Source organism: Ananas comosus, linkage group 8, assembly GCF_001540865.1.
Source record: "Ananas comosus cultivar F153 linkage group 8, ASM154086v1, whole genome shotgun sequence".
NCBI classification, from domain to species: Eukaryota; Viridiplantae; Streptophyta; class Magnoliopsida; order Poales; family Bromeliaceae; genus Ananas; species Ananas comosus.
Window position 1 is genome coordinate 3,890,949 of NC_033628.1, and position 11,866 is coordinate 3,902,814.

The 11,866-nt window shown below is 36.0% G+C and overlaps 1 protein-coding gene across 8 annotated transcripts; it reads left to right on the top strand.

Moving 5' to 3' along the window:
* On the top strand, positions 336 to 6,307 carry LOC109713609 (cytochrome b561 and DOMON domain-containing protein At2g04850-like). Of its 8 annotated transcripts, none has more exons than XR_002217131.1 (4): positions 336 to 664; positions 916 to 1,164; positions 1,834 to 1,990; positions 6,043 to 6,307. XR_002217131.1 is itself a non-coding variant. In XM_020237755.1 (3 exons), exons 1-3 carry the CDS (start codon positions 416 to 418, stop codon positions 6,079 to 6,081), a joined length of 537 nt encoding a protein of 178 aa, XP_020093344.1. In that variant the 5' UTR covers positions 336 to 415; the 3' UTR covers positions 6,082 to 6,307. The 8 variants fall into 8 exon arrangements, 4 of the variants coding, with proteins under 4 accessions (XP_020093344.1, XP_020093346.1, XP_020093345.1 ...); XR_002217134.1 differs by lacking the exon at positions 6,043 to 6,307 and adding an exon at positions 789 to 856 and having other exon boundaries at positions 962 to 1,164; positions 1,824 to 2,110; XR_002217132.1 differs by lacking the exon at positions 6,043 to 6,307 and adding an exon at positions 1,991 to 2,110 and having other exon boundaries at positions 1,834 to 1,960.

Genomic DNA, 11,866 nt, shown 5'->3' on the forward strand with positions numbered 1-11,866 from the left:
AGGGCATTTTGAAATAAGTCATTTCAACTTTAAATATTTTTATTTTATATATATATTCTTAACTTTCTAATTATTTTTGGTGATCTAATTTATTTAAATAAATAAATAAAATAGTATGCTAAATTTAATAGCTCCATTAGATGTTAGCCATTGGTTGTTATTATTTTATTTACAAAAAATCTATAATCTATAACTATATTGAAACCCCGTTCCTTCCTGTCCACGTGGCAGCATTAGCTTAAAACCTGAGTTAATTAATAGGTGGACCCTACCTGTCATCTTAAGATCCACCTATCTAAATAATTTTCTTTTTCTAATTGATGGATGGACCCTACCTGTCATCTTAGATGTTTTCCTAATTTAATTTTTCCTGCTTCGTCTTCAACCTCCAGCTCCATCGCGCTCTTCCCTCTAGATGCCGCTCCGAGTACTGTTCCCTCTCTGGACGGAATGTTGGGCAAGTTCGTGGTCGGTTCTTCCCGTCGCGCCCTTTCCTGTTAGCGAGGCCCTAGATGCTGCTCCGGCTCCCGTTCCCTCTCTGGACGCCGCTCCGGCTCCTGTTCCCTCTCTGGATGAAACCCTAGATGTCGCTCCGGCTCCCGTTCCCTCTCTGGACGAAATGTTAGGCCGAGTTCATCCGGTCGCGCCTCCGGCTACGAAAATGGTTCCGATTCATTATCCATTCTCCCATCTTGCTGCCTATATAATATGCCTTTGAAAATAACAATTTTGCAGCAAAAAAAAAAAACTATTTCTCTCCTGAAATTTCCTGTCTCTGATTTTGGAAGCGATCCCTCCGCGGGCTTCGGGCGATCCCTCTTACAGACCTTAGTATTAGAATGCTTAAGAATTGACAGTAAGATTTTCCATTTTGTATTTCAAATTTTCCTGTTGACAAATATCTTAATTTTCCATGGAGTATTGAATGCCATGAGCTGGGGTCTTCTGTTTCCTCTCGGAGTCATCATGGCGAGGTACCTTCGGGTGTTCAAATCAGCCGATCCGGCATGGTTCTACCTCCACATCGCTTGCCAATGCTCCGATTACGTCCTCAGCGTTGCTGGATGGGGTCTAGGCCCTAAACTCGGCAGTGAATCCAAGGGAATTACATACTACGCCCACCGCGACATCGGAATCGCTCTCTTCTGCTTCGCCACGCTTCAGGTACACATTTTACACTTTCTTTTATAGGCTCAATTGAAATTGTTTCTATTTGCGTTCTTGCCGAATTGAAAAAGTCTAAAGTTTTTGTCGCAGTGAGATGCCGAAATGCATTTAGGATTCCTCACAAAAGAAAAAAGTGAACTATCAGATAGAGAAAAGTAACACGAAGGAAAAAGCCAAAACTGATGAAAGTAATGTGATGAACAAACACACGCAAGATGAAGCCTACAATAAAAGAAACAATACTTTAGTAACCAATTTCTCGGTAATCCTATTGGGCATGCAAGCTTTTAATAAACACGAATTCAATCAACTGTAACAAGTGTCAGCATAAAATCAGCTTCAATAACTTAGCCAAACCCATAGTTTCAGTTAAACTCTTTTCTCTGAGCTATGAATTATTAAAACCACGCAATGATATTTTTCTAATGTAAAACTTTTTCAAGCTCAAACTGTCTTGCTTTGAATCAAGGAAATTGCATCAGGAATAAGTTATGATCAACCACATTGAGCCAAAAAGGATTTTCAAGGAGAATTATAAAAAAGCTTACGTTACAGTTCCATCTTCGGAATCTGAATACATCCAATTGCCATCACATTGAAATCCCATTGCTATCACATTGTTTGTATGTAAATCATATCTAATAACCTGGCATCAGGGCAATGTAGGAAAAGAAAAAAACAAATAGATTGCACCGGAAGAGCCAATTAACTTGACGGAACATGGGTATACCGGTTGAGGATTGTTAGAATTGACATCAAAGAGGTAGCCGATTGATTTGCTGACATCAAAGAGGTAGCCGATTGATTTGCTGACATCAAAGAGGTAGTCGATTGATTTGCTGCCAATATGAATGCCAGATATTTTATAATATATTACTAAGTACTATGGATTGTTATGATTATTGTGATGATTTCTTAAGAGCATTATTTCTCTTTGCTTCAAGTGTCGTGCCTATGTATTCATTTACTTCTTTACTTATAACTTTTCTTTTAGCCTTCTACATAGGTGCTGCTTCTTTTGTTGTCGCTTTTGTCGCTTATTTTGCTTCGAGATCATCTTTGGTCATGAACAGCTTCTCTTCAGAATAGTTAGTATAGGTGTGAAAAGAAAATACAGTGAAAGAAAAGCATATTTAAATTCTGATTGCATACATTTCCTGTATTCATCGGACAAATGGATCGAATCATTAAAGGGTCCAGTCTATTTAGACTAAAACCAAGTCGTGCAGCTTTCACCATAGTCTATCTACACCCAAATCAAGACTAAATCAATTCAATTGAATTAGAATAAATGCTTGACTGTCGGCTCAAACATGATTCTTCTGAAGTTGACTGCTCACCTGCAATATCTGAGGAACCTATTTGAGACATTTTAAAAAATTTGGGTTTATGCCTACTTATATAATATTTTGTATTCTATCGTATTTTCAATTTTTTTGATTTTCTTAATTTTTTTACTCCGATTTTCCTACTGTATACTATATTTGCAGTTCACTTTTTACTTTGTTGTTGCTTCTCTATTCATTTTTACTACTTGATGATTTTAGATACTTTCTAATAAGTTCTGCGAAAATAATATTAAGTTTTTTATTTTTTGGTATTGGCGATGATGACAAAATGAATAATCTTATGATTAATATGAAAAGAGTATATACATGGTAAGGCAACTTAGATGGCAGTTATGCAACCGTTGCAACCAAAAATTGCTCTTAATAAGTGATGAAGACAAAAATATTATTGTTGCTTGCTATCAATCTATCTATCTATAACTATAATGAAATCCCGTTCCTTCCTGTCCACGTGGGAACATTAGCTTAAAACCTGTCATATTAAGATAGTTTATTAGTTAATTAATGGGTGGACCCTATTTGTCATCTTAAGATCCACCTATCTAAATTTCTTTTCCTACTCTGCTTCCCCATTTAATTTTTCCTTCTTCGTCTTCAACCTCCGGCTCCATCGCGCTCTCCCCTCTAGATGCCGCTCTGACTCCTGTTCTCTCTCTGGACGGAATGTTGGGCGAGTTCGTGGTCGGTTCTTCCCGTCGCGCCCTTTTCCGTTAGCGACACTTCGTTTCGTTCGTCCCTAGATGCCGCTCTGACTCCTGTTCCCTCTCTGGACGGAATGTTGGACCGAGTTCATTGTCGGCCCTTCTTCCGATCGCGCCATCCCCGTTAGCGACGCTTCGTTTCGGCTTATTCATCACCTCCGGTCACGAAAATGACTCTGATTCATTCTCCGTGGTGCCTTCTTGCTGCCTATATAATATGCCTCTGAAAAAAAAAAAATTGCAGCAAAAAAAAACTCTATTTCTCTGTTGGTTGGGTATCAACTAGGATGGCATTTAATAAATGCAACCAGTGATTACCCCTAGCAAGAAATACATAAGCTATTGAGAACATATAACTATGCACGGCACTTTATCTCGAAGACTTTTGATATGAGAAAAATACTATTGTTGACTATTGATAATACTCATTACATGTCTGAGCCTATAGTAAAAATATAATTTTACTACCTGTTGATCTTTTTCGATTTGTTCAAATTTCTACTACTAATGCTTATACTTATGATGTATATTTTACCCTTTTTTTTCCCCTTTTTTTATATCGTTTTTTGCTACAAATTTTTGTTGATATTTCTCTAGCTTCTACTTAATCTTAGGTGTTGCTCCTTCATTTTTTTTTTCACTTAATATCTTTTCGAATGTTGTGAAGATATTTTTTTTACTTTTATAATCAATTTTTTAATTTGATGCTTCACTTGATCTTTTGCTACTATTGTTTCATCTACTGTATATGTGGATTGTAAAAAAATATTGCAGTTTTACTATTAGTTCTAACTCATTATTTCCTTTTTTTGTATACCGAATACTTTACGACTCCCTCCCTCAAAAGAGGGATCAGCCATGGGAGATAACTCAGTAAAGATAGCAAGTGTCCGTTCAGTAGGCCTGTCTTGATATGGTTGCACCAGTTAAGCAGTCACATAGCCCATCACATGAGTCTCACCAAGTTGCACTTCCGATAACCTATCTTCTCTGCAAATGTAGCAAAACTAGAATAGACATCACCTTTTTGCAGTAAAGGGTGAATTGAATTCCTTCAAGTGTACTATTTATGTATGATCTTGAGAATATGCTATCTCAATCCAAAGAAAAGAGTACAGTTATAATTATATGAATTTGTATTAAATGCAATGGTATTGAGATTATTCATATGAGACAATAGAGACATAAATCAATGTAAACTCAGATCTATCCTTCCCATTCTCCTGTTCAATATTGACAAAATAAGGTTTTCTTTACTCCACGTGGAGGTATTTTCTTAATTTAGGCAGGTTTACTTTCTAATTAAATTATATTTTCTTTTGTCGACATGTCAGTATTTTGTTATTTATTTATTTTTTTATTGTTGTGATAGTTTTTTCTTACTGTTCATATTTAAAATTATTTGACTATAAGTTTTGCAACTTATAAAATTTTGTAAGTTGTTACTGCACTTGAATTTTGTACTACTGCAATCGCATATTTTTGGGACAGCAGTTTAGTAATATTTTCTTATCCTACTTTTCCTACTAATCCTATTTCATTCTTTCTTTATTTTTTTAATGACTATTGTTTTTTCTTTCAGCCAACTCTTGCACTCTTTCCTTGGCTTCTACAATTCTCAATATTATTGTATCTATGGTCACTCCTGCTATAATTTTATTTGTTTGTTACTCAAAATTTTTAGTTCTTTTTGTATTTACTATTTCGTTTTTAATTATATACCATATTTTATACTTAAAATAGTTGCCACTTTTATTATTGTGGTGATAGCTTCTATGTTGCGAGAAATAAGAAAAAAAATGTTAATCTACTATTTCTACTATTTTATTCTAACTTATGTGAGTTCATTATATTTTATATTTCAAAGTTTGTAAAGTATGAAAGACTTTTTTTGTTTAAAGTTGCTGAATTACGACTGCTTTTGTTTAATATTAGCTTCAGATGCTTCTTCATTCTTTTGCCGTTGTATGTAAGTTGAATATATTGTTTTAAGCCCTCTCAATTTAGGAATTTATGCATTGTTAGGATGTGTCGGCTTCTTTTTTTTCCAAACTTATAAGGCATTCTTTAGATTTTTTTAAAAATTCATTATATATCTTCGAGTCATGACGAAGAACAATATTTGCCCGCCGCATCGCACGGGGTGACTACACTAGTAAAAAATTAAATCACTTACTGAATTACTGTATATTAGATTTAGCAAAGTTATTTAAGTTATTTAAATGGAATAATGCAAAAAAAATAGTTTAGAAGTTAACCGAGTGTAAATTAAAGAAATAAAGTATTATTTTTTAACATTAATTATGCAGTAAGGATTTGAACATTTTGTATTAAACAGATAAAAGGTTTTTGCAATATTATAAACTGCAAAATGTACGGCTTGCTAATAAAATGTGATGGACTTCACCACGACCTCCGGCACTGAACTATTAAAGTAGTGATTTTGCTTCATCCGAAATGGTTCCAATTTGCGAAAAATACTCTATTCCCTTTCCAGATCCCCTATTTGAACTTAGGGAATCAAATCAAATTAATATTTAATTTCAATTTCAAATAATTAATTTTTGAAATAGAAATTTCGGTTTCCTACACCTTTGCCCATGTTTTTTCTCTGGCAAAATTTTTTTCATGTAAATCCTTGTGTTCTTTTTTATTATTATTATTCTGTAGTTTGTCTACTTAACGATTGTAGTTTTCGTTTCTATTTGTGCACTCGTCATGAATATATAAAAATAAAAACTTTAGTGGATAAGTAAGATTTTACCTACTCAAATTTGTAATGAAAAAAATGTGGACCATCTATTCACTTGATGTGTTTTTACCAGGTTCTTGGTTGTGACGGCTTTGGATGGCATCCAACCTAGGGACTTGGGGGAGGATGTTGGTTGTGTCTGGGACAGATGGATGGAGAGGAGAGGAAAGGGAATCAGATTACCTACCCTAGGCTTTTGGGACTTGCAGCCTGTTGGTGGGCCATTTGGGAGGCCAGGAACAGTGTTATCTTTCGAAAGATTCTGCCCGACCCACTGAATGCGGTCCTTAACATTAAATGCTGGACTAACATCTGGGTTCAATATCTTTCCCCACAAAGTGTTGCTTTTGTTCTCAATAGTTTTTTTTTTTTTTTTTTTTTTTTTTTTTTTTTTTTGGGTGCATTTTCACCCCAATTGAGGCCCTCGCTGTCTCACCTCGTGTTCACCTAATTCATCTTTTCAATGAATGAAGTGGGCAGCATGCTACCTTTCCCTCAAACAAAAAAAATACTTTTGGGCTCTTTTGCTATCGATTTGTTAGCCGTTAGATCTACACTTTAATCAATTTTATCTTTTAGATCATACTATTCAACCAATTATTTAACTCAATCCTAGAAAGACCACCACTAAATCCTACAGGACTACTATTATCCTAAGGCCCTGTTTGGATGAATAGTAAAAAAATTCCATAGAGTCTAAATACCGTAGTTTTGGTCCAAATGAAATGGAGTATCCTGTAATTTCAAAAAAATTCCACGGGTTTATTTTAAAAGCTGTTTGGATACATATTATACAATTCTACAGGATTTCTGATAATCTTTAAAAATTAGCCTTGGAAGTTTAAACTTAAATTATTAGTTATTAAATGACTTTAAAATCTAAAAAATTAAAATAAAAGTTTAAAATTTAAATTTAAATTATTAACTATTAAATAATTTTAAAAATTATGCTAACTATCTATCAATAGTACCAGCTTTGTTTACTATTGAGTTTTCGGCTTGGATGAAAGGATGTGCGGTTAGCGGATGATAGTGTCCATTATTATATAATATATAATAGAGCAGGTACCTCTTTTCCAGATCCCCCGCCCGTGCTAATTAGGAGCACAGCAAGTTCTTATGCTCCTAATTCTAATCACCATAATTTTGAGGTTGTTAGAATGAGAGCAAAGAGAATTGGGGAGAAATTGATGAGTTTTTTTTTTCCCAATGCTCTTTTTTATTGAATTTCTTTCAATTTCTTTTCTCTACTCTCCTTAAACTCATCATCAAAATTGTGGGGTGGTTAGAAAGTACGAGCACAAAGGCTGCTGTGACTCCTATAACACAGAACCCTACTCTCTCTCTCTCGTCTCTCATCTCTCTCTCTCGTCCTCTCTCTTCTTCTCGCTTCTATTCTCTATATATATATTAATATATATATATAATATATGAGATCGGCTACTTCTATCGATAGTACTGAAGGCTCATTGGTACTATTGAGTGTTTCTACTTAGATCTCTCTTTGATTATTCCACCCGTTAGTTATACTATTAAACCAACCATCCACTCAACCCTTAGGGTACTACTATCATCCTAACCCGCCACATCCTTTCATCCGAATGGCCGAAACTCAATGCTACCAAAAGCTGGTCTATGATAGATATAGTTAGCATAATTCAATATATAGTATATATAATATATATATATATATATATATATATATATATAGTATAGTAAGCTACTATACTATCGAAGCCCATTAGAGGATCTGGTGGTTCGCTTTTTTAGGCCTTTTAGCCAGCGAATCTCTTAATCATTTCTGAACATTTGTTAATACTATTTAATTGTGGAGACCACTACCCTAGGGGTACTACTCAACTCTGAGGGACCGCAATGCATCCCAACCGTTGTATAGTTTTTGATCCAATGTGTCAAATAGTTGAAGCATCAGGATCCTCTATGCTTCGGATAGCATAGTAGCTCTACACTTACTATTATATAGTAGAGCTTATTAATGTTATCAGGAAGTTATAGGAAGCTAATTCTTTGACTTTCTGGCTCTTAGAATTAGTCCCTTTAATCATTCTTAACCTTTGGATTATATTATTACTTTGTGAAAACCACTCAACCCTAAGGGGACGCAAATCATCCCAACGCTATATATATATTCGTGCTTTTCGAGCCTCACTCGGTGGCACAGTAATAAGCAAGCTTTGCGTTGAATTAATTCAATTTTGTTATTTCTATTGACAGCATTCAGCTGCATTTAATTTCGAGTTCGAAACTGGAGTTAGCTGAATACAAACCGAACCGCGACTCCGAATACGCAGCCCGGAGCTCACTTATCTTGCTTGGCCCTAAATATAACATCAAATTCATGACCCAAACAAACTCCAACTTATTTATAAGTCAAGTTTATGAAGCCGAACTCCATCTCATCATGACACACGAAACCCGATATTTGACCACCTTTCAGTAGTTCAACACCGATGGAGAAAATTCTTCGCCTTTACATTTATATAAACTAACCAAATCAAATTCAAATCTCATCCAAACTCTTCTTGATATTCAAATAACTTCTATTTCCAAGAATAAGAAATATTTTTAAAAATGTAAAATCTCAACCAAACATAGCTTAAAGAACTTATTGTAAGCCACAAGTAATTGATACTATTATAACAAAAAAGTAAAAAAAAAAAAAAAAAAGGCCAGAAGGGATGGAGAAAGAACTGCCAAAACTAGAAATGAACAAATATATGTTATTAACTCATTAAATAGAAGAAACACAAATAATCAAATATACTGTCACACAAATTCTCCCAGCTTTCCAACCCTAGAATACAAACTTTTCCACACAAGTCATTCCCATATATAAAAAATTAAGAAATACGTTGTCTGTATTATGTTGTTCCGCTATCGTCGGTCGAAATAACGACGATTTCATAATCGATGAAGACAGAATGGCGGCATAAATTAGTTCATGTGCGCCGTACGGTGGGCCAAGGGCCTTCGCTTGTGTTGGGATCGTTAGAGGCAATCCGAGGGCCCCTTGAGTGGCACCCAACGCTTGCGCGGTTGATGCAAGTCCGAGATCGACCAGCCATCCCTCCTTTCGAGCGCCTGGCCGTTCGAAAGAGGGAGCGAGTAGCGAGAGCAACAGCGTCCAGGACTCATCATCGCCTGCGCTTGCAGGTACTACTTTCGACATGTACATACTCTCGTCTCTTCGAAGCTAAACAAACCACTCCCAAACTCTCTCTCTTCTCTCTCTCTTTCTCTCCTTCTCCCTGAGATTTTTATGGGTTTCGTATTTTTTCCTCTACAATAATTGTGGAAAAATTTTTCGAGGAGTAGGGGTGAGTTTTTTTTATAGATCGAATGTGCCAGCTCAACAGAGCGACATTGGGTCTCTTTGCATGTTGAAGACTACGTACGTACTTTTACGGCAATACTTGTTCGATCGATACATGTTCACATATCAACGGTCCTCCACACCAACATCACATACGTACGGGAAGCTTAATGTTCTAACGTATGTCATATATTTTCCCGCATAAGGGACGCGTAAAAGTTGTCTATAAAGTGCACGAATTTGGCGCAAGGGAAAATATACAGCCACTGAAAAGGCATAACGTAGTCTATGGTGTATTGGGAAATGAAAGGCGAGGAGACGAGTCTTTTTCCTTGCCTTAATTCGATGTAGAAAATCAGCGGTTTAATTAGTTATTCGAGTCAAGAGGACCGAAAAACCGTGACCTTACTTTAGGGACTTGATTCATGGTTCAATGAACTTTGTGCATGCGCTTGTAAATAACTACATATATCCCAGAAATTTCTTCATTAATCTTCAGAATCATATTTAATTTGTTATTATATTTTTTTTACCAGAAAAAGCACTTAGCTAAAGAATAAGCATGCAATTCTCAGTTATAACCATCAACCTTAGCCAACTGCACTAATGTGCAATCGGCCTACTATTATTAGAGATGTTGATTACATTTATAAATAAGGCCATGTTTATTTTTAAAACATCGTTTTATTAGAATGTTAAATACAGTGCACAAGATTGTAGCAATGCTAGACCCAAATGGCTATGGCCCCTCAACTTTTCATATTTTCTTTAGCAGTCCTTTGATAACTTATAACTTTTAGTTAATTTCTATAAAAATATATGGCCTATATATCTTTGTAAAAATTTTTAGTCTAGTGTAGCGGCCTCTAATTCTTCTTATGGTTTTTATTTTTCGTTGTAGATGGAAAAAATATACTTAAGAACTTCTTAATATTGTTTAGGCAATTTGAGAAATAAGTCATTCACAACTTTGAAAATATTTTTATTATATCATATATTTTACTTTTCTACTTATTTTGGTGATCTAGATTTATTTAAATAAATAATAATATAGTATGCTAAATTTAATAGCTTCCATTAGATCTTTAGCCATTGGTTTTATTATTTTATTTACAAAAAATTCTATAAGGCTAAACTATATTGAAACCCGTTCCTTCCTGTTCCACGTGGCAGCATTAGCCTTACAAACACTGAGTTTAATTAATAGGTGGCCCTACCTTCATTTAAGATCCACCTATCTATAATAATTTCTTTTTCTAATTGATGATGACCTACCTGTCATCTTAGTGTTTATCCTAATTTAATTTTTCTGCTTCGTCTTCACCTCCAGCGCTCCAATCGCGCTCTTCCCCTCTAATGCCGCTCCGAGTACTGCTTTCCTCTTCTGACGAATGTTGGCGCATAGTTCGTGTCGGTTCTTCCCGTCGCGCCCTTTCCTGTTAGCGAGGCCCTATATGCTGCTCCGGCCTCCCGTTCCCTATTGGACGCCGCTCCGGCCTCTGTTCCATCTCGGATGAACCCTAGAGTCGCTCCGCGCTCCTTCCCTCTCTGGACGAATTGTTAGGCCTGAGTTCATCCGGTCGCGCTCCGGCTACGAAAATGGTCCCTTCATTATCCATTCTCCCAATCTTGCTGCCTATATAATATAAGCCCTTTGAAGAATAACAAATTTGCAAGCAAAGAAAAAACAAACTATTCTTCCTGAAATTTCCTGTCTCTGATTTTTGGAAGCGATCCTCCCCGCGGGTCTGGGGCTTCCCTCTATCAGGACTTAGATATTTTAGAATGCTTAGAATATTGACAGTAGAGTTTCCATTTTGTATTTCCAAATTCTTCCTCAGTTGACCAAATTTTAATTTTCCATGAGCAGATATGAATGCCATTTGAGCTGGGGTCTTCTGTTCCTCTCCGGAGGTCATCATGCGAGCGGGTACCTTCGGGGTCCTCTCCGTGTTCAAATCATCCGACCGGCATGTGTTCTACCTCCACATCAGGTGCCAATGTGCGATACTCCTTCAGCCGTTGCTGGGATGGTCTGGCCCAAAACTCGGCCAGAAATCCAAGCGATACATACTACGCCCACCCGCACATCGCGATCTCTACTTCTGCTTCGCCACGCTTCAGCGTACACAATTTTACACTTTCTGTTTATAGGCCTCAATTGCTTGAAAGTTCTTCTTTCTTGTCCGTTCTTGCCGAATTGAAAAAGTCTAAAGTTTTCTTGTCGCCCAGTTTCCGCACTGAGATGCCAAATGCATTAGGATTCCTCACAAAAGAAAAAAAGTACTATCAGAATGGAAAGTAACACGAAGGAAAAAGCCAACTTTGATGAAATAATGTGATGAACAAACACACGCAAGATGAAGCCTACAATAAAAAAACTACATACTTTTATAACCAATTCTTTTTCTCGGTAATCCTAATTGCGCAGAAGCTTTAATAAACCCCACGAATTCCAATCAAACTGTAAACAGATTTGGGTCAGCAAAGAAAATCACCTTCAATAAGCTTGCCAACCCATAGTTCGGTTTTTTAAACCTTTTCTCTAGCCTATGAATTATTA

Bases quoted from the DNA above. Each gene is read 5' to 3' on its own strand.
- LOC109713609 (XM_020237754.1), top strand. From the start codon at position 416: ATGCCGCTCCGAGTACTGTTCCCTCTCTGGACGGAATGTTGGGCAAGT. The intron at 665-915 runs GTTCCGATTCAT...TTAATTTTCCAT, and splicing joins CGCCTCCGGCTACGAAAATG to GGAGTATTGAATGCCATGAG. The intron at 1,165-1,833 runs GTACACATTTTA...AGGGCAATGTAG, and splicing joins TCTGCTTCGCCACGCTTCAG to GAAAAGAAAAAAACAAATAG.